The sequence below is a fragment of the Crocuta crocuta genome, unplaced genomic scaffold (assembly GCF_008692635.1).
Source record: "Crocuta crocuta isolate KB4526 unplaced genomic scaffold, BGI_CrCroc_1.0 scaffold28, whole genome shotgun sequence".
NCBI classification, from domain to species: Eukaryota; Metazoa; Chordata; class Mammalia; order Carnivora; family Hyaenidae; genus Crocuta; species Crocuta crocuta.
The window spans coordinates 905,803-930,276 of NW_027533256.1; the positions used below are offsets into that span (position 1 = coordinate 905,803).

At 48.7% G+C, this 24,474-nt stretch overlaps 1 protein-coding gene across 1 annotated transcript in view; it reads right to left on the bottom strand.

Annotated features, from left to right (window-relative positions):
* Positions 1-5,372: 5,372 nt before the first annotated feature.
* Positions 5,373-24,474, bottom strand: part of DLG5 (discs large MAGUK scaffold protein 5) — a 120,638-nt gene continuing 101,536 nt past the window's right edge. The window contains exons 26-32 of the mRNA XM_077746514.1: positions 23,853-24,023; positions 22,770-22,966; positions 11,640-11,783; positions 11,283-11,410; positions 10,000-10,109; positions 9,225-9,334; positions 5,373-7,217 (exon numbers count right to left, since the gene is read on the bottom strand). Coding sequence (XP_077602640.1) covers positions 7,114-7,217; positions 9,225-9,334; positions 10,000-10,109; positions 11,283-11,410; positions 11,640-11,783; positions 22,770-22,966; positions 23,853-24,023 — 964 coding nt within the window. The 3' untranslated portion in view covers positions 5,373-7,113. The remainder of the gene's footprint in view (positions 7,218-9,224; positions 9,335-9,999; positions 10,110-11,282; positions 11,411-11,639; positions 11,784-22,769; positions 22,967-23,852; positions 24,024-24,474) is intronic.

Sequence of the window (24,474 nt, forward strand, 5' to 3'; positions counted from 1 at the left end):
CGTGACGCGGCTTAGATGGTTAATGACCTCAGAGCAGGTAGCATCTGTGTGAAGCTAAAGAGAACAACTCCAAAATAAGCACAAGTTGGGTTTTATCCCAAAGGTAACCAGATACTAGAAAATGGTTCGGGCAATCTCTAACTGCCTAAGTCCTCGATATCCGATGTCCGTATCTGTGAAGTACAAACTTGACAGTAGAAGCTTCTATGAAGATTAGGTTAAGTGAGTCTATAAACAAACAACAAACTTAATCCGAATGCCCATCTGTGGGGAACTGGCTAAGTAAATGATTGGTAAACGTCCTTGCGATGGTTTTTTTTGGACTCGGCTAGACCACAGTCCCCCCATTACATGGCGTTGCCATGAAGGGATTTTCCACTTGGGATTAAAGCCCCTAATCAGTTGACATTAAGAGCAAGGGAGTATCCCTGGATAATCTGGGTGAGCTTGATGCAATCAGTTGAAAGACCTTAGAAGCAGAAGCCTAGAAAGGCCTGGAAAGGTGAGCCCTCCCTGTTAAAAAGGGAAGAGACTGCATGTGTGGCCAACAGCGTCTGCTCCCCTGAGGAGTTTAACTTGCCCACTCTTCCCTCCTGCCCATGACCTGTGTGCGGGACCCCCAGCCTTGTGGACTTCATGCTCCCTGGCCAGCACCCACGTTCCCATAAGCCCACTTCTTGTCACAGGTTCACGTCACACGCCCACGGTCTGGTCCCTGCTGGCCCTGCCTCTCCTGTCGAGGCCCGGCCGACATACCCCCGGCTGGAAGAGCCACTGCTGGTTAATGGCATGAGGATGTATCTGAGGTCCTTCCAATCCCCCAGTGAGATCAAAAGAAGAGTAAAGGAACATGAAAAAGTGTATGCCTGCCTTCTGGGATAACAAAACAGACTGATACATAAACTTCATTTTGTTCCTCTGTTAAAACAAAGTAAGTAGAGGAAACGGATTCCTTTAAAAAAAAAACAAAAAAAACATAAATCCAGAAATATAGGGACAGCAGCACCACAAAGTCACTTCAGAAGATGAGAGTTGCACCTGGGTGGCTCAGTTGGTTAAGCATCCGACTGGCTCAGGTCATGATCTCCCAGTTTGTGGGTTTGAGCCCCATGTCAGGCTCTGTACAGACAGCTCAGCCTGGCGCCTACTTCAGATTCTGTGTCTCACTCTCTCTCTGTTCCTCCCCCACTCTTGGTCTCTCTCTGTCAAAAACAATGTTAAACATTAAAAAAAAAAATTTTTTTAAAGTGAAGATTAAAAGGAGATGGACCAGTGGCAGGTTATGTAGCAGACCTAAAACAACAGGGGAGAACATGGAATTCGTGAATTCAAGGAAGTGAGGTATTGTTACTTCTAGAACTTGGGATGGAGGAGGCTCAAATCAGGCATTCAGGGAGGCCAGAGAGAGACCTGCCCTTAGATTCCAAACTCCAGGGTTCCTGCATTTCCCTCAACTCGGCAGCAAAGTTTTCTCCCTGAAGAATGTAAGAGAGGCCTTCTGGACAAGGGAATGGCAGGCACAGACCAGACGACTGGTGCCACACTGAAAACACAAGGAGCACATGGCTGTGTGCTGCCATATTGAATGCTGAATGTAGAGTGCCAGCCCTGCCCCGACAATATGGCTCCACACATGCTGTCAGGCCGGCCCTTCCAGTCAGGGGCCAAAGGGCTCCTCTGGGGACTCTGACCAACTCCCAAGGACAGACATAAGGGGACCATCACTGACACTGCCCAATGAGTGCACAGCCAGGCCATGATAATGATTAGCCGACACCCAAGGATTCTCAGACACTGAGGTCAAATCCTCTGATGTGCAAGACTGAGGCCAAGACAAACAGCCGGGGGAAATGGAGAACTGAGATTCAGGAGAAGAGACAAAGGAATGTCTATCTTCAGGTAGAATATCATATGCATGAAACAAATACAGAATGACATAAAGAAGAACGTTCAGGGGCACCTGGGTAGTTCAGTCAGTCGAGCATTTTACTTCAACTCAGGTCATGGTCACACGGTTCGTGAGTTCAAGTCCCACAGCGGGCTCGCTGCTGTCAACCTGTCAGTGCAGAGCCTGCTTTGGCTCCCCAGTCCCCCTGTCTCTGCTCCTCCCCTGCTTGCACTCTCCCAAAAATAAATATTAAAAAAATAAACAAAAGAGCATTCAGAAAATAGAGTTCTTGGAAATTAAAAGCAAGATAGCAAGGATGAGGGGCGCCTGGGTGGCTTAGTCGGTTAAGCGTCCGACTTTCGCTTAGGTCATGATCTCGTGGTTCATGGGTTCGCGCCCCGCATCAGGCTCTGTGCTGACTGCCAGCTCAGAGCCTGGAGCCTGTTTCAGTCTGTGACTCCCTCTCTCTCTGACCCTCCCCTGCTCACGCTGTCTCTCTCTCTCTCTCTCTCCTAGAAATAAATAAAACATTAAAAAAAAAAGATAGCAAGGATGAGAACTCACTAGAAGGGACTGACAAAGTTGAGTGACTCTCTGTGAAAGAAGAGCAAAATGACAAAATGATGCTGACGGGATCAGAAATGGAAGTACTTGGTTGAGTATGGCCAACACACAAATAACTGAAGCCCCACAGCAGTTGTCGATGCAGTTCCTTCTTGTTTGGGCTCTTGGCATCAAGGCGCTGTCTCCCAGACCTCCTGTCCCATGCATACCAATGTAGACAACGTCCCATTGTAGACAATGGTGAATACGGACTTGGCTACTTTTTTCTTAATTCAGAACTCTTTTTTTTTTTTTTTTTTTTCAATCCAGAACTCTTCTAAAAGAGTGTCAGGAGAAGGTAAACCAAGTCACCCTCCACATTCCAATATCTGGTATTGGAATTTCAATATTGACCCTTTCTCCTCACAAGAGGCACTAGAAACAGGAGATCCATCAACAGAGAGGAGAGCCCGAGAAAGAAATGATGAAAATCCCCAGGAAATTCTCAAGAAAGCAGGGGAGAGGTATCGGCACAAGAGCTGGCACCAGACTTCAAGGGCAACGAGTCTGGTTTGGGGCAGGGACTCAAGACAGAAACAGGAGGGGTTGCTAAGCACCAGAATCTCTCCCTTCACGTGGCTTCACTAAGAGCAGTGCCTCTAGGGGTCCTGCACACATTCTCACTCCTAGTAGGCTTGTCCTGATGTGAGCTGACAGGCTTCCTGCCCTCCAGATCACCTTGAGAAATCAGCATTCCGTCCCACAGAATGTCTTGCTCTGACTCGCTGGCAAAATCCAGACGACGGCTGTAGCAAGCACACAAACAGTGGCAGCCCAAGCCCACCCACCACATTTCTGCCAGACAGCAAGGTCTGGTGTACGGAAGGCGCTGCTGCCGGCCGCAGGCCCGACTGGTGAATTCCATGGCCTTGGGATGTAGAGTTCTAAGATCCATCTGGTCCAATGTGTCGTTCAGGTCCATTGTTTCTTTAGTGACTGTCTGTCTAGTTGATCTATCCATTGTTATAAGTGGGGTATTAAAGTCCCCTGCAATTAGCACATTCTTATCCATAACATTGTTTATGTTTGTGATTGTTTTATGTATTTGGGTGCTCCCGAATTAGGTGTGTAGACATAATTGTTAGCTCTTCCTGATGGATAGACCCTGCGCATTTTATATACATAATATATGTAATATATAATAAAAATAAAATATAAAATTATATATGTGTGTATATATATGTGTGTGTGTATACATATATATACACATATATATGCATAATAGCAAAGAGAACTTCAGGGGGAGACATCAAGAGGCCAGAGACCATGTTCGGGCAGGTACGAGCCAGTGAGGGTACAGACAAATGAAATCTGCAAGTTCGAACACCAGTAGCAGGGGGCAGTGCTGTCGCATGCCCTTTGAGAGGATCGGCCCTCTGCTGCCAGCTGCACGCTCCCTGGGGGCATAGGTTTGCTTCAAGGCCTGCCTCGCACTTCCTTGTGTTTGTTTCCACCCCTGGTGTTTGACCCAGGTGGCCTCTGCCCTGTCCATCCAAGGCGGTCAGCAGGTCGGCTTCCTTGCACCAGACCCTTTGTTCCAGCCAAGGAGAAGCCCTAGACTCTGGGCCAGAGCTTGGCTCCTAGTCCAGACCCCATTGGTTTCCACTCCTAGGCACGAGATGTCGAGGGGCTCCTCTGGCCTCCGAAAAGGCTCCCCGGAGCTGAGGTTCTGCTGAAGCCCCACTTCCCACTCCTACCCCAGAGGTTGGCATGGGAAGGCGCCTTAGAGATGAAGTGGTCTGCGCTGGCTTTGGAGGCCCAGATGCAGAGGCCATGAGTGTGATGTGTCCAAGGCCTCATGGCTGGATGAAAGTCAGCTCTGCCTGGCCTTTCCTGAAGGATCTGAGCCTGCATGAGACAGACACTTCCTCGGGGCAGAGCCCCATCTGCCTCTGCACCCTTCCCCCCTGCCCCAGTCTCGGCATGGCTTAGAGACGAGCACAAATCCTCTCGGCGGCGCTTCGCAGCATCCAGGATCTCGTCGACTCAGCGGCCTCCATTGTTAAAAGCCATGGTAGTTTCTTTCTTGTAATCAGAACATAAAATCACATTTCCTGCAGGAGATTTGGAAAATACAGAAAAGGCTAAAAGACCCATTCCAAAAACAAGTGGCCGCCACCCCCCTTTGCCAGGTGGGTGATCCAGTCTGTGCAGCAGCTGCCACTCTCAGTCCCCACTGGCCCTGCCTGCCCGGTGGCTGAGTGCGCGGGAACAAAGGAGGATGCGTCCTGGGCCCCGGGCCAGTGCACCAGCCCCACCCCCACACCTCAGCCACCACAGTCCACACAGCCCTGTGACTCTGGTGGGGCCCCACTGGTGGGGCCAGGACTACAGGTCCACAATCGAACTTCACCCAGCAAGAAAGGGCCAAGGAGGTACTAACACCACGTCGGCCCCTGCTGGCCAGGTCACTGCAGCACCATGAGGCTTTTCCACAACAATTTGCCCCCAAACTCCTCCAGGCAAAAAGAGCAGAGGTGAGGGCTCTGCTCTGATCCCAACCTTGGGGCATTTAATGTGGCCAGTCCGGGCTTCCTGCACTCCGGAATTTCAGAGAGCCCTACGTGGTACCACAATGCCGGGCCATATCACAATGCAGCCCCCATACCAGGCACGGCCTTCTGCAGCCTGGGGGGCCTGACCTGGGCCTCTCCCCCCACCCCGCAGATGGGACCCTTGCCAAGAACCTCAGGGGGTCCCAGTGTCCTTCAAATCCCGTTTGCTCTTCGAAGCCCTGAATGCAAGCAGCTGAGGGCGCGGCAGCAGGTCCTGAGTATCACCGGGATGTGCGAGCAAACCTCGCGCATCAGCCAATTCTGGCTACATGCGGAGAGCTGAGGGATGGGGAGGCGGCGGAAAACCGATTTATGAAACAGGTACCTTCGTTTCAACAAGTTACAGAAATTGACCTTTATTTATTGTACTAAAGTCTGTTTAACTTTTGATACAAAGTAAGGTTTTAGTACAGAAAATCCCAGTCTGTCAGAACAGTACCTGTGCACACTGTACCATCGCAGTCCCGCTCTGGCTGCAACTCAGAGAGGCGGCCAGGGGGCGCCGGGCGGGCCACAGACAGCCCGCCTGCCTCGCTTGTCTGAGCTAGAAGACGACGCGTACCTGTGAAGCGAAGAGCAGCACTGAGGGCTGACACGTGTCTCTTTTTGAACAACTGTGCAAGAAAATATATCCCTTTTTTTTTTTTTAAATGTCAGTTTGGCTAGTCTACAATCTAGTGTCTAGAATTACAAAGGATAAAATGAAATCAAAGATTTCTTGCTAGTAAAATGAAATGTTAGGAACGGTATTAAAATATAGGTCCTACCCCAGTGACACCTCCATGGAGCCCAGTACAGTACCTATTATTAACAGGACGCACAGTTTAAGGAGGGACCACATCAAATCCTCGGCCGGAGGCCTCCAGCTTCAGAAGTGCAAAAAAAAAAAAAAATAATAATAATAACAACAAAACAAAAAAGAAACAGAAACAAAAACAAAAACCCAACCAAAACAAAACCCCAAAGACATTCTCGTGGGGTAGTGTTTATGCTGGAGCGCTGTCACCGAAGACTAAGAAGGTCCCCAGCCGCTCTCTAGAGGTCTGACAGTGAGGACACTCAGCATCACGCTTCCCCTAAGCGCTCTCGGTTCAAAGTCTGAAGCATGAGTGTCTTCACATCAGAGACGGCTGCTGCACCTGCCCCAGCCTACGGCGTTTAAGAGTTACCCTGCAAAAATTGCACTGATAAAGCGGTCATAATTTACAGAAGCGTAAGAGGACCCAGTGGCATGCGCCAGCCCTCGGTTAATTAACACCCTGCCCGGAAGTACGGTGCGGTGATGACCCCAGGGAGAAGGCGGACGCAACAATCACAGACGGAAAAGAAATGAGAGAACATGGAAGGTAGGACAGAAAGCCCTAGCAACGAGTTTGCAAAAGACGCCCAAGTGGCCTTCCTGGCACATGAGGGTAGAACACGGCTGCCGGCAACTTGGCCCTACGAAGGCACTGGTCCTGCCACCAGAGCGGCTAAGCCTCCGCAGTCACCATGGCCCTTCCAGGAGAGGTGCCATCGTGGGGCGGGAAGTGTATTGAAGCTCTGGTCCCACCGAAAGGAACCTCCCGGAGCAAAAGCGCTCCCCAGCGAGGTTCCAGAGTCATTTTGCAGAAAGCAGGAACGACACCCAACACCAAAGCAACACGGGGGTGGCTGACAGAGGGACAGGGCTGGGCACCGACAATATGGAGCCGTTCAAGTAAACATAAGCAACCAATACTTAGAAAAGGCTTGTAAACGTGTGATCTGAAAGGTTGTCTTTGCAGCATCTCTGATCGGCTGGCTAAAGAAAGGGTGGTGTCGAACCCCTCTATCGAATGTCTTTTGTGTTTTTTACTTCGTCTTAAAGCACATGTGTGAGAGGAAGGCAGTCCGCGGGCCGGGGCCTGGATCCTGTTCACCAGTGGCCCTCGGTCTACAGAGGACGTGCTTCCGGAGCCCATATGCACGGTCCTTCCCCTCCGTGTTTATATACAGATAGACTCGTACTGTCGGTCACTGAGGAGGAGCTGGGCCAGACGGTAACACCAGCAGACAAGCTGCAGCGACTTCCGGCATGGCGTCCCTCTACAGCGGGCAGGCCGGAATCCACAGGACTTTGTTTTGTTCTTGATTGACCACTGCCAAGATCTGAGTGCAAATGCTCGACAGGGCTCCTCCCTGGATGACCCCTGCAAGAGAGCCCCCAAACACACCATTGAGTTCAGAGTAAGACCCCCAGGCTTGAGGCAAATAAACACATCTTTTACTCTTTCTGGTTTTTTGCCTGTTTGGAGCTGCTTGGCTTTCCTTCCTCACTCTCTTCCTTCAGCAAGAAATTGGGGAAGAGAAAGAAAAGAGATGAGTGCAAATAACTTTGGTTTTTGTTTTTTTTTTTTTTAATCTGTCCCTCTGCTCAGCTGTTGAGTAGGATGCTGAAAATGCAGACTCAAATGAAAGTTGATGTCAAATTTTGCCAGGTGTAGGGGCACCTGGGTGGCTCAGCTGGTTAAGCGTCCAACTCTCTCGGTTTCGGCTCAGGTCACGATCTCACGGTTTCGTGGGTTCGAGCCTTGTGTGGGGCTCCGCGCTGACAGTGCAGAGCCTGCTTGGGATTCTCTCTCCCTCCCTCCCTCTCTGCTCCTCCACAACTCACACTGTCTCTCTCAAAATAAATAAACTTTTTTTTTTTTAAACTTTTTTTTTAATGTTTTATTTATTTCTAGGAGAGAGAGAGAGAGACAGCGTGAACAGGGGAGGGTCAGAGAGAGAGGGAGTCACAGACCGAAACAGGCTCCAGGCTCTGAGCTGGCAGTCAGCACAGAGCCCGACGCGGGGCTCGAACCCACGAACCGCGAGATCATGACCTGAGTGAAAGTCGGACGCTTAACCGACTAAGCCACCCAGGCGCCCCTCAAAATAAATAAACTTAAAAAAATTTTTTTTCTGCCAGGCTTCGTGGGCCCCTGTAACAGGGATGGCCAGGATTTGGCTGCTCACATCCGCTGCATGCTCCCACCGCAGTCCCTGGTGGGGTTTGCCTAGTCTTGCAGTGTGGGGTCTGGCGCACGGGAAGGAGGTTGGGGCTGTGTTGTGATGGCTCCATCAACAGCAGGATTCTCCAGAAACAAGAACGGGTCTAGGGAGCCGGGGCATCCCCATAGGCCAGTGAAGACTCGCAGGCAAGATGACAATGCGTCCCCAACTATGGCCCAGCCCTGCCCTGCAGACTTTTGACACCGTAGGTGCGGCAGACACTAGCCCAGAGCTCTGGGGGTGCTCCACGAAACAGCGCCGTGAGACAAAACAGCCCCCAGCCGCTTCCCACAGGGTATGGACAGAAACAGACAGGGAGCGTTTAGAAACTGCTGTGGAAATGTAGGAAGAGTGATTTTATGTCTGTTGAAACTACGAGAAGAGAATCAAAGCTTCTAAGTTTTGGAGTTTTACATTTTCATTTCTCTAGTAATTACTAACGCATTTGACTAAATACTGGTCTGTGACGGACTGGAGACTGAAATTCCCATACACATACGTAGAAACTCCGAGCTTGGTTTTTGAGACCAACTGTTTTGCATGAGAAGCACAATACTAGATCACAATGGTCCCTACACGTGAATTAAAATCACTGTCCTCATACGTGGAGCACGAGAAATTTAACAGAGGACCATGCAGGAGGGGAAGGGGAAAAAAAAGTTGAGAGGGAGGGAGGCAAACCATGAGAGATTCTTGAATGCTGAGAACAAATTGAGGGTCGACGGGGAGGGAGGAGATAGCAAGGGGGGAGATGGGCATGGAGGAGGGCACTTGTGGGGATGAGCACTGGGTGTTATATGGAAACCAAGTTGACAATAAGCTATTAAATAAAATAATAAAAATTAAAAAAAATAAAATCACTGTCCTTGCCTCTGTGACCCAGCGTTAACGTTGCTACAAACGACTGATTTTATCAGAGGCTGAAAGCCACAAAGTGAAATGCCTCTTTTGGTTTACTGAGCTTCAAAGATCAAAGCTGGTAAGAGTGCAGCTTTTTCTTCACCAAACCATATGGCAAGAACGGAGCGCCTAGGAGGGTGTGAAGGGCAGGTGGCCATGGCCCCCACCTGAAACATGCAGCTCTACCGCTCGGCACTTGCACTGAGACGGACTTGCTGCTACTTGGGTAACGATGTGGGTGGACAAGGCCAGACCACACCTACCTGTGAAGTATCTACTGTACTCCTGCTCGATCTTCTGAGCCGTCTCGAACTGCTCTTTGGAATGCCTCTGAGTCACCTTGTCCTTCAGGTAGATGGGGTCTCTCTGCTCCCTGTCAGACATCCAGAGAAGCAGGCTGAGCCCCCTGCCTCCCCAAGCCCCCCTCCCTCCAGAGCCACAGGGCCTCCGTCACCGGGGCCCCAGGTGCTCCTCTGGTAAAGCACGGAGATGGCCCGCAGGCCCCATGGTGAGCTCTGGGCAGTGGGGGGAAGGTGGGCACCCCAGTGCAGGCATACAGAGTGCAGACCCCCGCAGCTGGCCCCCGGGTACCGGAACCAGAAGTTTGGAAGCACAGAAAGGCAAAATGAAGGGGGGGCTTGATGAGCTGTCAACCCAAGCAGTGTGGAAACTTAAGCTCAGTGAAAACAAAGGCTCATCCACGGCCCAAGCCAGCTCCTAGCAGGCCCAGACCCAGCCCAGCCCAGGTCACCTCGTCGCCGTGTCCCTGTGAGCACCAAGCTGAGGGGCAGGAGAAGGGCAAAGAGGGGCGGGACGTGCAGACAAAGCTGTGCACGCTCCAGGAAGTGTGGCAGCAACCGGAGAGAGCAAAGGGTGGTGGGAGGGGGGCTGTGCTTGGTTAGCCCCGCCTGACTGGGCGTGAGACGGGGACGGTCCCACACACACTGCCGGTCCCATCCTCCCATGCCCGGCTCGAACACCTGCTAGCCCCATCCCCAGCAAGGCCCCCACCAGGCCCCCGCTAAGCCGGTCACCTACTTGATGTGTTTGGCGCTCTTGTAGTGGATGAAGAGGACAATGGGATAGATGTGCATGTGGTGCAGCCGCTCGATGGCGTGGGGGGCGATGTCCAGGAGACAGTGCCGGTTCTGAGAGGGGAAGGGGGAAGAGTAAGTGCCTGGGGACAGGCAGGGGTTGGGGGGGCTGGGCCCCAGAAACACGGACAACCTTCTGAGGACATCTCCCGCCTTTCTCTGCCGCTGCTGGGTCCCACCTCTCCCATACTGCTCTCCCTCGCTTCACAAACCAACACGAAGGTCTTACATGAACCGAGTAGCATGACCAGTCTTCCACGAAGACCACATAGGAAAAACGATGGTAAGCTTTATTTACCCCAGGAAATCTCTCCCCACAAGCTGTCAACTCTGATAGTGGTAAAGGCTAGGAGCCAGGGCAGAATGGGGTCTGGACAGCCTGCCTCTGAACTTCCTTTCCTTCCTCTGCCAGATACAGGGAACTTCTTAAAGCCCAATCCCAGCCAGGCCTCAGAAGCGTCACTTCTGCCAGACTGAGCAAATGAAGACGGGGAGATTCAGCAGGGTCTGCCCTGGAGAAGGGGAGTGCATGTCTTTGAGTGGCTGTAACCAAAACGCATCCCAGGGTCCCAAGCCTCCAGGAGGAGTGTGAGCCAAAGACAGACCACGGGCCCTCTGCACGTGGCTCTCCCCGATGCCCAAAAGCTGCAGTGAGGAGCCCAACGCTGACCAGCTTTCTAACTTCCTGCGGCACCCCTTCATTCAGTGAGGAGGACACCAAGGAGTACCCATGCCCTCAACAGCTGCTTTTCTAATACACCTTCCAGAATTCCCCACTTCTCCTCATGCTGCCTGGCAAAAGGGCCCCAGTACCTTCAAGAGCCTTAAAGACACACAGACATGGCTCTTAACCCTTTCAGGAGCAGGGCCCCTGATGGAGGCTGGGCGCCCTGTCCCCAGAATAAGGCACACATAAAAGTCTGCCCACAAGCAGAGCAGATGCAGGCCCTGTTGTAGAATCCCCCGTGTGGGACTTTCCTAGAGTTCAAATCTCTCATCAGACCCCCTCAGAGGGACAGAGGTGACATGTATGCAGGGACTGGCATCCTGTTGGTGACACAAAAGCAGTGGGGGCAACCCTTGAGGAGGACGACTTGGACTAAAGGGACACAGGCAAGAGACAAGCTCACTGAAGGCCCAAGAAACACACAGGGCAGAGATCCAAAGGCACAGGGCATCCAAGCCCAAATGCTCACACCCTAACCCTTGGTCTGAGGCAACAGGTACCTTTTCTGTGATCTCCTTAATGGAAGCCACTGTGGTCACGTCAAAATGGCCACTCCTCCGCTTGTAGTCGACGAACAGGCAGTCTTTGACGCCCCGCTCGATGGCCTGCTGGGAGGCCTTCATCACCTCTGCAAAGCACAGACACGGGAATGAGGATGCCCCCTGGCGTGGTGAGCTGTCCCGGCACATTCTGGGCAAGGACACTGTGCAGAAGAGCCGTCTTGCCATCCTTACTTCCAGAGAGAGATCCGGAAGCCACACTATGTGACCCAAGTCGGGAGGGCTCAGAAACACCATGGGACCCAGCCCCAGTTGACAGGTGAACATAGCCCAGTAGGCACAGAGGGCGCCGCTTACCAAGGGGGCATCTGCAGAACTTGCTGGGCGCCTCGTTCACCAGCATCTCCTTCACCACATCCAGTAAAGGCCCCAGAATGAGGACAGGCCTCAGAGAGGTGCAGTCTACTTTCTGGACCCGCTGATAGGCAAGGCTCACCGAATCTGAGGGAGACAGGCAGTTTCACCGGCACGTGCCTGGAGCAGAGGGAGGGAGCCCAGGGGCCCCCTGCTGCCCTGACCTTTCTCAGTCCATCTGCCCGCTTCAGTCCACAAACCCAGAGCCAGATGAAGGGAGCAGCTCAGCACGGTTTGCCTGTTCCGTACTGAAGAGTCCCCCTGTCCTGGGCACACCAAGCCCACAGGCAGAATCGAGGGGAAGTCTCTCCCCTCCCTCACCCACACCTCCACACGTATTTTTTTTTTAAAGGACTGAAGATTATCCACGTATATCTACATGGCTTCCTATACAGCATTTCTCAACCTGGTGACAGCTGATCTGTTCCAGTCAGCAGGGGACGGTTTGGTGGCCACAATGACCATCCGGGAACAGCTATGCACTTCTGACTAAAGCCTCTGAGGAGTCCCAGCGCAAAGGACTTCCTCCACGAAGAGATGAACACGTCTTCCCTTTTAAAAATCAGAACATTACAACGATGCTCAGCATCCCTCCTCATCAGGGAAATACAAATCAAAACCACACTGAGATACCACCTCACGCCAGTCAGAGTGGCTAAAATGAGCAAATCAGAGAACTCTAGATGCTGGCGAGGATGTGGAGAAACGGGCACCCTCCTACACTGTTGGTGGGAATGTAAGCTGGTGCAGCCCCTCTGGAAAACAGTGTGGAGGTTCCTCAGGAAANCAGACCATTACAGGTAGAGTCAAAGAGCTTCTCTGACACCCCTTCTCCAGCTCTGGCCCCACCAGCCTCCTCATGACCACAATTATGAGCTGGAAGAATGTCCTTGCAGCTGTCTGTTGTTCTCACATGTCGACTTTTATATACTCAAAAATGACTAGGAAATATGCTGTGCGTGTGTGTGTGCGCGTGCGTGCGCGCACAACAAAAATGATACAATACTGTAAACATTCCGCACCTCCCTCTCCCCCTCAGTGTTATGTTTCTGGAACGCATCCCTGTTGATTCATATTGCCCTCCCGTACTCCTGCTGAACCTCCCACGCATGGATACGCTGCATCTATGCCTCTGTTTCCCTGTGTATGGACATTAAGTCTCTATGCCTTCAACTTATTTGAGCAAGAATCATATTCTACCCGAACAACTATTAACGCTCCACACAGTGGGATACCAATTTAGAAGATTCCTGTTCCTCCCTGAATAATCTGCTTCATTGGCAGTCCTCACAATTACACAATCAGAGAGCTACAGAGCTTCTCACAAGTCATTAAATCCAAGCAGAGAAAATATAAAACTCCCGGGGAAGGGTAAAGATATATAGAGAATCTGGGAATAACATAATGTAGGCATGTAAATCGCTTTTAAATCTGGTGTAGATATTTAAAAACAAACGCATGAAACTAATTCTAGATCTATATTGATATACACACTGATACAAAAAGGCATAATGGGTGTCATCGACAACATGAAGGTGGGTGGGGGACACGGGTGTAACGTGGAATTTTTATAGGAGACTGAAATCAAGTTATTATCAGTTTAAAAATGCATTGTTACAACTTTAAGAGATTTTATGTAACTGCTATGGTAACTAAAAAGAAAATTATCTATAAAATATACATAAAGGGAAATTGGAAGGGAATCAAAACCTGTCACTACCAAAAAACAAAAACAACACAAAAACAAAAATAAAACAAAAACACAAACAAAACCAACAAAACGTACAACAGAGGACAGCGAGGGAGGAAAAAGATGGGCAGAAAAGGTATGAGACACACAGCAAACAACTCTAGTGGTAATGATAAGTTCTCACGTATTAATAGGTACTGTACATGTGAATGGACGGGCTGAATGGATAAATCAGCAAGCTCCAGCTACACGCAGGGTAGGAGGGGCTCACGTGAGATCTAAGAACATACATAGGCTGATAGTGAAAGAACAGAGAAAAGCTGTTTCATGCACTTGAGAATGTAAAGAGCACAGGGTAGCCATGTTCTAGCAGACCACACAGACTTCTCAGGCAGAAACTGTCACAAGAGACAAAGTAGGACATCATATAATCACAAAAGGGTGAATTCTCCAGAAAGATACAATTATAAACACACGCACCTAACATCAGAGCTCTCAAATATGTGACACAAACACTGACAGAACTGAAGGAAGAACAAGCAACACAATATTCATAGGGACTTCAAAGCCCCACTTTTGTTATGGATAAAATAACCAGACAGAAAATACGGAAAGAGCAGGGGCGCCTGGGTGGCTCAGTCTGTTAAGCGTCCGACTTCGGCTCAGGTCATGATATCATAGTTGGTGGGTTTAAGCCCCGCATCGGGTTCTGTGCTGACAGCTCAGAGCCTGGAGCCTGCTTTGGATTCTGTGTCTTCCTCTCTCTATGCTCCTCCCCTGTTGACGCTCTGTCTCTCTCTCTCTCTCTCAAAAATAAACACTAAAAAAAATTTTGTTTAAAGAAAATAAGGAAAACAACAGCTGAACCACAAAACTCTATAGCACACATGGACCTAACAGACTGGCACAGAACACCTCACCCAGCAACAACAGAATACACACTCTTCTCAAGTGCACGCAGAGCATTCTCCAGGACAGACTAGGAAATGAATTTAAGACTGAGATTATATAAAATATCTTTTCTGACCACAATGGAATGAAACTAGAAATCAACAGCAAAAAGGAAAACAGAGCCATACTTGGAAATGAAACAAGTCACTCTTCACCCAAGGGTCAAAGAAACAAATCAATGGAGAATTCAGAAAACTCTGGAGACAAATGAAAACAACACCACATTCCGACACTTGCAGGATGCAGCAAAAGCAGTCCTAAGAGGGAAACCTGAGGTGGTAAATGCTGACATCGAAAAAGAAGAAATCAACAATCCGACTTCATGCTTTGAGGAGTCAGGGGGCAAAAAGAAAAAACTAACCCAAAATTAGCAGAAGGAAGGGAAAAATAAAGAGCAGAGATAAATCAAAGAACAGAAAACCAGAAGGGAAAAAAAAAAAATCAATGAAACCAAGACTTGGTTTTTTAGAAAGATCAACAAAGTTGACAAACTCTTACCTAGAATAATGAAGAACAAAGGAGGGAAGCCTTACATAACTGAAATAAGCGAAGAAAGGGACATAACTGATTTCACAGAAATAAAAAGGATTATAGAAAACTACTATGAATAATTATATGTATATGTATTAATTGGACAACCTGGAAGAAATAAATTCCTAGAAACATAGAATGTATCATGACTGTGTCATGAAAAAGCTTTTAAAAATCTGAACAGAGTTCTAACAAGTAAGGAGACTGTAAGTAATAGAAAAACTTTCCAACAAGAAAAAGCCCAGGACAAGACGGCTTCTTCACCAAAGAATTCTAACAAAATAAAACTTAAAAACTTCTATTAGTCTCTTCACACTCTTCCAAAAATTGAAGAGGAGGGGGCACTCCCAAACTCGTTCCTAGGCACAACGAGAAAACTAGAGACCAATATCCCTGATGAATATAGATGCAAAAATCCTCAACAAAATACTAGCAGACTGAACTCAACAACACATCAAAAGGATTATATGCCACGACCAAGTGGGGTTTATCCCTGGAATGCAAGGATGGCTCAACATACGAAAATCCATCAATGTCATACACCAAATTAACAAAATGAAGGACAAAAACCACATGATCAACTCAACTGACACAGAAATATCATTTGACAAAATTAAATATCCTTTCATGATAAAAACACTCAACAAACTAGAATAGACGGAAACTACTTCAACCTAACAAAAGCCATATATAAAAAGTACATAGCTAACATCATATTTAATGGCAAAAAATGGAAAACTCTCCCTCTAAGATCAGAAACAAAGGCAAGGATGCCCACATTTGCCACTACTCTCCAACACGGTACTGGAAATCCCAGCCAGGGCAACTAGACCAGAAAAGAAAGATGACATCTACATTAGAAAACAGTAACATTTTTTGTTCACAGATGACATGAAATTATGTAGAAAACTCAAGGGAATACACACACACACACACACACACACACAAAACATGTTACAACTAATGATATCAGCAGTTTCAGAATACAAAATCAACACACACAAATCAGTTGCATTTCTATACACTAACAATGACCATTCTGAAAAAGAAATTAAAAAAACAAACCCATTTACCAGAGCATCACAAAGGATAAAATACTTAGGAATAAACCTAACTGAGGAGATGAAAGACTTATAAACCACAAACTACAAAATAATGCAAAAAAGAAGATACAAATACATGGAAAGACATCCTATATTCATGGACTGGAAGACTCAGTATTGTTAAAATGTCCATACTACTTAAATCAATCTAAAGATTCAATGCAATCCCTCTGAAAATCTCAGTGTCGTGTTTTGAAGAAGAAAAAAATCCTAAAACTCATGGAATTTCAAGGGACCCTGAAGAGCCAAAACAAAGTTAGAGGCTTCACACTTCCTGATTTCAAAACATACTACAAAGCAACAGTTCTCAGACAGTGTGGTGCTGGCATAAAGACATATATACTGACCAATGAAAGATAAAGAGTCCGGAAATAAACCCTGTATCATGACTACATGATTTCTGACCAGAGTGCCAAGATCGCACAGTCAGGAAAGGACAAGCCCTTCAACAAATGGTGCTGGGAAACTGATACCCCTGTGCAAAAGAATGAGGCTGGACCTTTATCTTACACCATTTACAAAAATTAATTCAAAATTAATTAAAAATCCGAAACTAAGACCTAAGACCATAAAACTCTGGGAAGAAAACAGAGAACAACCTTCATGACATTGCTGAGGGCAATGATTTCTTCTTATTATTTGAGAAAAAGAGCGCACAGGTGAGGGGTGGGGGGGTGGCAGAGAGAGAGAGTGCTAAAGAGAGAAAGAATCTCAGTGCAAAGCCCAAAGCAGGGCTTGGTCTCACAACCATAAGATCATGACCTGAGCTGAAATCAAGAGTCAGATGCTTAATGACCTGAGCCACCCAGGCACCTTGGGCAATGATTTCTAGAACAGAACAAAAGCGCAGGCAAGGAAAGCAAAATAGACATGGGACTACATCAAATTTTAAAACTTCTGAGCATCAAAGCAAACAGCAGAGTAAAAAGGCAACCTATGAAATGGGAGATAATATCTGCAAAACACATCTGATGTTAATATACAGAATTGATTTTTCAGGGTTTTATTTAAATTCCAGTTAGTTGGGGTGCTTGGGTGGCTTAGCTGGTAAAGCATCTGACTTTGGCTCAGGTTATTATCTCACAGTTTGTGAGTTTGAGCCCTGTGTTGGGCTCTGTGCTGACAGCTCAGAGCCTGAAGCCTGCTTCAGATTCTGTGCCTCCCTCCCTCTCTGCCCCCTGCTCCTTCTCTCTTTCTCTCTCAAAAATAAAGGAACATTAAAAAAATAAACATTTAAACTCCAGTTAGTTAACACACACTGTGATACTAGTTTCAGGAATCGAATTTAGTGATTCAACACTTACATACAACACCTGGTGCTCACCACAACAGGTGCCCTCCTTAATTCCCATCAGCTATTTCACCATGCCCCACCCGTCTCCCTCAGTTTGTTCTATATAGTTAAGAGATGTTTTTTGGTTTGCCTCTCTTTTTCCCCTACGATCTTTTTTGTTTGTTTGTTTCTTAAATTCCACATAGTGAAATCATATGGTACTTAGCTTTCTCTGACTGATTTATTTCGCTTAGTTCCATCCATGTTGTTGCAAACAGCAAGATTTCATTCTTTTTGATGGCTGAGTATTTTCCTGTGTGTGTGTGTGTGTGTGTGTGTGCGCGCGCGCGCGCATATGGGCGCCACATCTTTATTCACTCATCAGTTGATGAACACTTGGGCTGTTTCCATAATTCCAACAATTCCACAAATTGTTGATAATGCTGCTAAACACATCAAGGTGCATGTATCCCTTTTAATTAGTATTTTTGTATCCTTTTGGTAAATACCCAGTGGTACAATTGATAGATCATAGGGTAGTTCTATTTTTTTAAAAGAACTTCTAGAACTCAACAACAAAAAGGCAAATAATTTTAAAAAACAGGCTAAGGATTAGAATGGACAATTCTCCAAAGAAGATATACAAATGGCCAACAAATTAATTTTTAAAAATGCTCTACATCACTCATTATAAGAGAAATGCATATCAAAAACTACACTTCGATACGACCTTTAGACCCATTAGGATGGCCACATGAAAAGAACAGAAAATAACAAGTTGGTGAGGATGCAGGGAAATCAGAACCCTTGTACACTGCTGGCAGAAATGTAAAATAGTGCAGCCACTATGGAAAACAGTATGGAGGTTCCTCAAAAAAATTAAAAATAGAAACCATATGATCCAGCAATCCCACTTGCAGTAATAGAGCCAAAAGAATTCTAGGCCAGAACTCAAAGAGATATTAGCACATCCATGTTCATCCAGCCTTATTCATAAAAGCCAAGAGGCAGAAGCAACCCAAATGCCCACTGAGAGATAAAGAAAGAAAATGGGGTAGGTATACACAACGGAATCCTATGTAGCCTTAAACAAACGAACAAACAAAAAGAAGCCCACGGAAATCCTGTCATACTACAACTCCAGGATATTTGCTAAGCAATTAAGCCCATCATTAAAAAGACAAGTACTGTATAATTCCACTCACATGAAATATCTAAAGTAGTCAAAAATCACAGAAACAGAAGGAGAGGTGATGTGGGTGTCAATGTGGGGACTGGGGAGGGGAGGGAGAATTAGTGTTTGGTGGGTACAGTTTCAGCATCGTCAGATAAAAAAGTTCTAGAGATCTTTTGCACATACTGAACATTACTAAACTGTACGTAAAATTGTTAAGATGGCAAATTTAAAAATTATGCGGATTAACGAGCAAGAGAAAGGTCTGCTGGAAACAGCAGGGCTCTCCAGGCTGAAGCACGGAGAGAAACAGAGACGGAAAGGCAGATGAAACCTATGGGACAGCGCCCAAGTGCTGAGATACAGGAGACAGAGCAGCACAGGAACTTTCAAGAAACACCAGACCGTCCTTTTCCAAAACCAATGAAGACGTCCGGCCTCAGATTTTGGCAGTGCTAAGAAATGAGCAGCGCCACCACCGAAGACCCCCACGGAAGAGACATAAGACCACACACGCCCCTCGTGGTAGGACCGCTGAGGAACGGCGACAGGGAAGACCTTTAAGATAGCTTGGAGGGGTTGGGGCGGGGGGGGCGCACGTGGGTGGATCAGTCGGTTAAGCGTCCGACTTCAGCTCAGGTCATGATCTCACGGTTCATGGGTTCAAGCCCTGCGTCAGGCTCTGTGCTGACAGCTAGCTCAGAACCTGGAGCCTGTTTCAGATTCTGTATCTCTCTCTCTGATCCTCCCCTGGTCTCTCTCTGATTCTCAAAAGTAAAAAAATTTAAAAAATTAAAAAAAAAAAGACAGCCAGGGGAAGGGAGGAGGGTCAGACGCACATCACCTTCTGTGCTGAGACCAATGTGAAGGAGGACTTCCCACTGGAAATGACGTGGGGGGTAGGCTGCAACGTGCCCCCTAGAGCGAGTCTCCCCGAGCCCTGGAACCTGGGACTGTTCCTTTAGAGAGCAGAGAGTAAGTGAGGGAAGGGTCTTCCAAGGAGGCACTCACCCTGGACGGCCCGCGCGCTGAGTGCAATCACATGTGCCCTTGCAGGACACAGACACACGTGGAGAGGGTGAAGGAGGACGGAGCAGAGAGATGTGACGGTGCCAGTGACGTGGCCACACGTGTAGGCACGCTGGCAGCCACCGGAAGCCGCAAGAAGAAGAAAGAGATTCTCCCCTAGTGTGCGCCTGCCACACCTTGATTTTTTTTTTTGGACCCAAAGGTAGATTTGGGGCTTCTAATCCCCAGGACTGTGAGAGAATAAACGTACATCGTGTTAGGCACAAAGCCTGCGATACTTGTGACTGCAGCCCTAGGAAATGAATGCACCACGAAGGCCGGAAAACAGTACCCTGAAAACGCATAGAGATCTGCCCGTCTAAAATTCTATATCCAGTGAAAATCTCCAAAAATGACAGGAAAACAGATAATCAGACACGGAGAGAATATGTCGCCCAGGATCCTGTGTCACAGGCGGTGCTGAAGGCCACCCCACAGCAACAACAAAACAGTAACTGTGCGAGGTGAAGTAACATGTCCACTCGCCTTACTGCGGTACGTACTGTGCGACACACACGTACCAAATCATCACGTGGTGGACCTTAAACCCACATGGTGTTACCTGTCGACCACATCTCAGGAAAGCTGGGAAGCCAGAGATGCTAAAGGCTGCTGCTGGGCAGGAAAGAAAGAGCACACGCGGGGGCAGGGCTGCAGGCAGGCGTGAAGAGCAGAAAGAAACAGGGTGCATACGAGACAATGACCGGCGTGCACACCAACGATACTGCCTGGGGCTTAAAACACACCTCGAATGAAAGTGGTAATGGTGGGAGGGAGGTGCCTGGAAGTCAGAGGGTTCCTGTGTTTTAGAATTTTTAGGGAAGCGGCCAGAGAAATGACTGATGCTGGTGGTGAGGCAGACACGTACGCCGTGAGGCCTTCTGTAACCCCCAAGGAACAAACAAGATGAATTATAAAAACGAACAGATGGAGTGGGGAACTGAATAATGAAAATACTTGATTCATCCCAAAAAAAAGTAAGCAAAGGGAGCAAAAGAAACATAAATCAGGAAGGACAACAGAAAACAAATGGTAAGACGGTAAAAGTAAATCCAAAACCTACCTGTATATTCAATCAGTAATTAAACACCCTGATCAAATGATAAAGATCACCCCAAGTATGCTGAGACTGTGAAAGCCCTTGCTGTAATCTGTTCTGTAAATATATGTGCACTTTCTATACGTATATTATATTTCAAAAAATGAAAAAAGACAAACTGTCACAGTAGGTTTAAAAAAAAAAAAAAAACAACAACCCTAGGGGCACCTGGGTGGCTCAGTCAGTTAAGCATCCGACATTGGCTCAGATCACGATCTCACAGTTCATGGTTTGAGCCCCGCATCAGGCTCTGTGCTGGCAGCTAAGAGCCTGGAGCCTGCTTCCGATTATGTATCTCCCTCTCTGCCATTCCCCTGGTCACACTCTGTCTCTCTCTCTCTCTCTCAAAAATAAGTAAACATTAAAAACAAAAACAAAAAAACCACCCTACAAGCTGCTTATAGGAGACATTTACATATAAAGCTATGGAACAGTTTAAAGGAGAGGGAAGGGAAAGGTGAACTATGTATGTAACCAATGACAAAAAGAAAATGGGTGTCACAATTCAGACAAGATAGACTTTAAGGAGAGAAACATTACTAGAGATGAAGATTATTTCAAAATGAAAAAAAAGGCTCAATTTACCAAGAAAGGGTAAAATCAAAATATCAAAAAATCAAACAATGTGTGTACCCAAACCCAACTTCCAAATATATAATGCAAAAAACCCCAAGGAACCAAACGGAAGAAGGGGCAAATTACTATTCTTCAAAGGCATGTCCCCAGGACACACACCAAAGACACCAGAGATGGTGTCTACAGCAGAAGGGGAGTGTGAGATTAAAGATCAAAGAAATGAAAGGGGGAAAAAACAAAAAACCTAAACAAGAACAAAATCTCACTTTGATTAAGATGTCAGCAGATTTTTCTGTAAAGATCAAGACAGTCAATATTTCAGGCTTTGAAAGCCAAACGGCAAAACCAAGCAACTGTTATTGCCAAAAGGCTCATGCACCTAAAGACAGTCTTTCTTACGTTTAACATTTGAACATGTAAATCTCGGGGCGCCTGGGTGGCTCAGTTGGTAAGTGGATGACTTTACCTCAGGTCGTGATCTCACGGTTTGTGGGTTTGGGCCCTGCGTCAGGCTCTGTGCAGATAGCCTGCTTCAGATTGCGTGTCTCTCTCTCTGTCTCTCTGCCCCTCCCCTGCTTGCTCTCTCTCTCTCTCTCTCAAAAGTAAATAAACATTAAAAAAATAAAAATAAAATAAACATGTAATAAACATCCATTCTTAGCCCCAGGCCACAGAAAACAGACGCGGCCTACCGGCTGGGGTTTCCCAACCCCGTCCCGACGGAGAGACAGAGGCCATGAAGAAGGGGTGGGATTTACTCAACTTCCTGTGCCTCAGGCCTCAGTGTGAAAAATAATAAAGGGAGCAGGGGAGGAAGGCAGGGAAGGAAGAAATCAGCTGTCTTATCAGCTGCGGCTCGGTGCCACCTTCACAGCCTGCCTGCCTGTGAGGGCGACATTCTAGGACACTGGACACACACCAGGGGCCCGGGAGCGGCATCCACAAAAGCCTCCTGCTTTACAGGACAAGTGTCCCCTTCCCACAAGGGCAGTAGGCCAGGGGACGTCTAATGCTCCCAAAGATGCAAGTCCAGCCCTGGCTCGGTGCCCGGCCCTGGGAAGACCTTGTAAGGATCATAATGGACACAGGAATGAAGCCAGAAGAGGCAACGGTCTGCAGGGGCTGGTGGCTCTTGGTTACCCCCAAACAGCCTATAATAACCCCAAACAAACCAGAAGCAATGCATTGAGCAGAGGCAGCTTCCACCCATCCAATGCCCAGCCTTCCTCTCTTCCTTACTAGCAGAACCTACGTTCCCGAGGCTGGCACTACGCCAGCTGGGACCCTGCTTTTTCAGGCGCTCTTGCAGATGCAAGCGGCCACTGAGACATGAGCAGGAGGCACAGGGTGGGACTTCCAGGCGAGCCATTTAAAGAGGCGCACGCAGCCACAGCACACTTTCGCCCCGTCCTTCCTGCTGCCTGGACACGGATGTGATGGCTGGAGCTGCAATGTCACAGAGAGGGCAGGCCCAGAGGACAGCAGTGCCACCACCCCAACCCAGACAACTGCTTCTGCATGACAGCAGAGGAGGCCTCTATCTTGCCTAAGTCACGGTCACTGCTGTGCGGCAAACCGAGCTCTGAGAAAGTGCACTCAGCCACTTGCCTTCAAAGAGCGGAAGGGTGTCGTTGGAGAAGGTGTCCAAGGCCAGGAGGTCCTTCCCATCTTTGGACCCGCTGCGTTTGTGCTTATGTTTCCTTCGGAAGAAGGATCTGCGAGCCGCTGCCGACAGAGTCTTTGTGGCGTTGCTGTCGTCTTTGACTTCAGACATGCTGAGTCTCCTGGAGAATTCCTGGTCCATCCTGCAGTCACAGGGAAGGGTGGTGCTGGGAGGGGCCCAGGGACCACCTCCGGCTGCCCTGCCCTGCCCGTGCGGAGGGCGCGAGCCAGCACTGGAAGCTCCTCCAACGTGCTTCTGTAGGTTCCCTGGCCACTCACCCACCCAGGCCACCAAGGACCCCTAGGGACCGCTGCCGTGGGGGCCACACAGCCCCAGTGCTGGGGGAGCTCTCAGAGCCGGACAATTGCTACACTCAGGTGAGTGTCAGAAGGAGCTGCGAGGACAGCCCTCCCTCGGTGACAGGACCAGTTACACTCCTGCCGTGAAAAGGAACGAGACACTGACGGCGCACACGCCGCGGCACGGAAGCACCTCGGAAACGGTATGCTAAGCAGGAGAAGCCAGTGACGGAAGACCATGTTCACGTGCGAGTTCACAACAGTGAACTCCACAGGGACAGGAAGCACGGGTGTGGCCACCTCGGGGAGGGCGCGGGGCCGGAACGACGGATGGACGTGGTGGGGGGCAGAGGGGTGGGCAGCTAGTAGCTAACGGGGGCAGGGCTGCTTCTGAGGTGACGGGAACATTCTAAAATGGACAGTGGGGATGGTGGCACAGGGCTGTGAATACAATGAAAAGCACTGAATCGTACACTTTGGGTGAACTGCATGGTGTATGAATATATCTCAGTAAATCGGTTAAAAATAAATAAGCTACGTCACCTCAGGGGCCACCGTGCTTCCGTACAGCACGGACTTACAAACAGCGCTGAACTGTGCCAGGAGCAGCTTTCTGGACAAGCGGTTTGGGCACAACGTCAGACTAGAGCCAGGGTGTCCTGTGGGGGAGGGTCCTGTGGGGGAGGGCCCCGCCCCGCCCGGCCCCCAAGCCCAGGCACACACGCTTACACGTATTTGCTGGGGACCTGCCCGCGCTGGATCTTCTGGGCCTTCTCGTCCAGCTGCCAGGCCATCCAGGACCCAAATGTGCCCTGAGGCAAAGTGTCGTCAACGTAGAGGATGTCGTCTTTCTTAAAGCTCAGCTCGTGCTCCACCTCTGCCAGCCGGTCGTACAGGGCCCTGGACCAGGCGACACAGGGAGCCCGTCTCCGGGGGCAGTCTCCCCGCTGAGCTCTCCCCGGGCCGCTGTCAGGACCCACCTCTCCCACCCTGGTGGCAGTTCCCAAGGGACGGAGCCCCAGCTTTACAGGGCAGGACAAAGTGGCCTTGCCCCCCTGAGACCGGTGGCTCCCTGGGGGCAAGGGCTGCCTCACATCTATCAGAGAAAGACCTTCTTGCCAAGGGCCCAAACCATGTCGCCCCTTCCAAAAGGAAGGACTTTCTTCCCTGAGTCAAGGTCAGGGGTTCCTACAGAACAGAAACTCCTCACAATGGGAACATGCCATCTCCCACCAAGGAAGGTGTCCCAGAGACCGAGACCTGTACCCTATGGTACACAGCTGATCAGTGTTTTGATTCTTTGCAGCTTCAGAACTTAGGGAACATGAAGGAACCATGAGCCCCTTCTAGA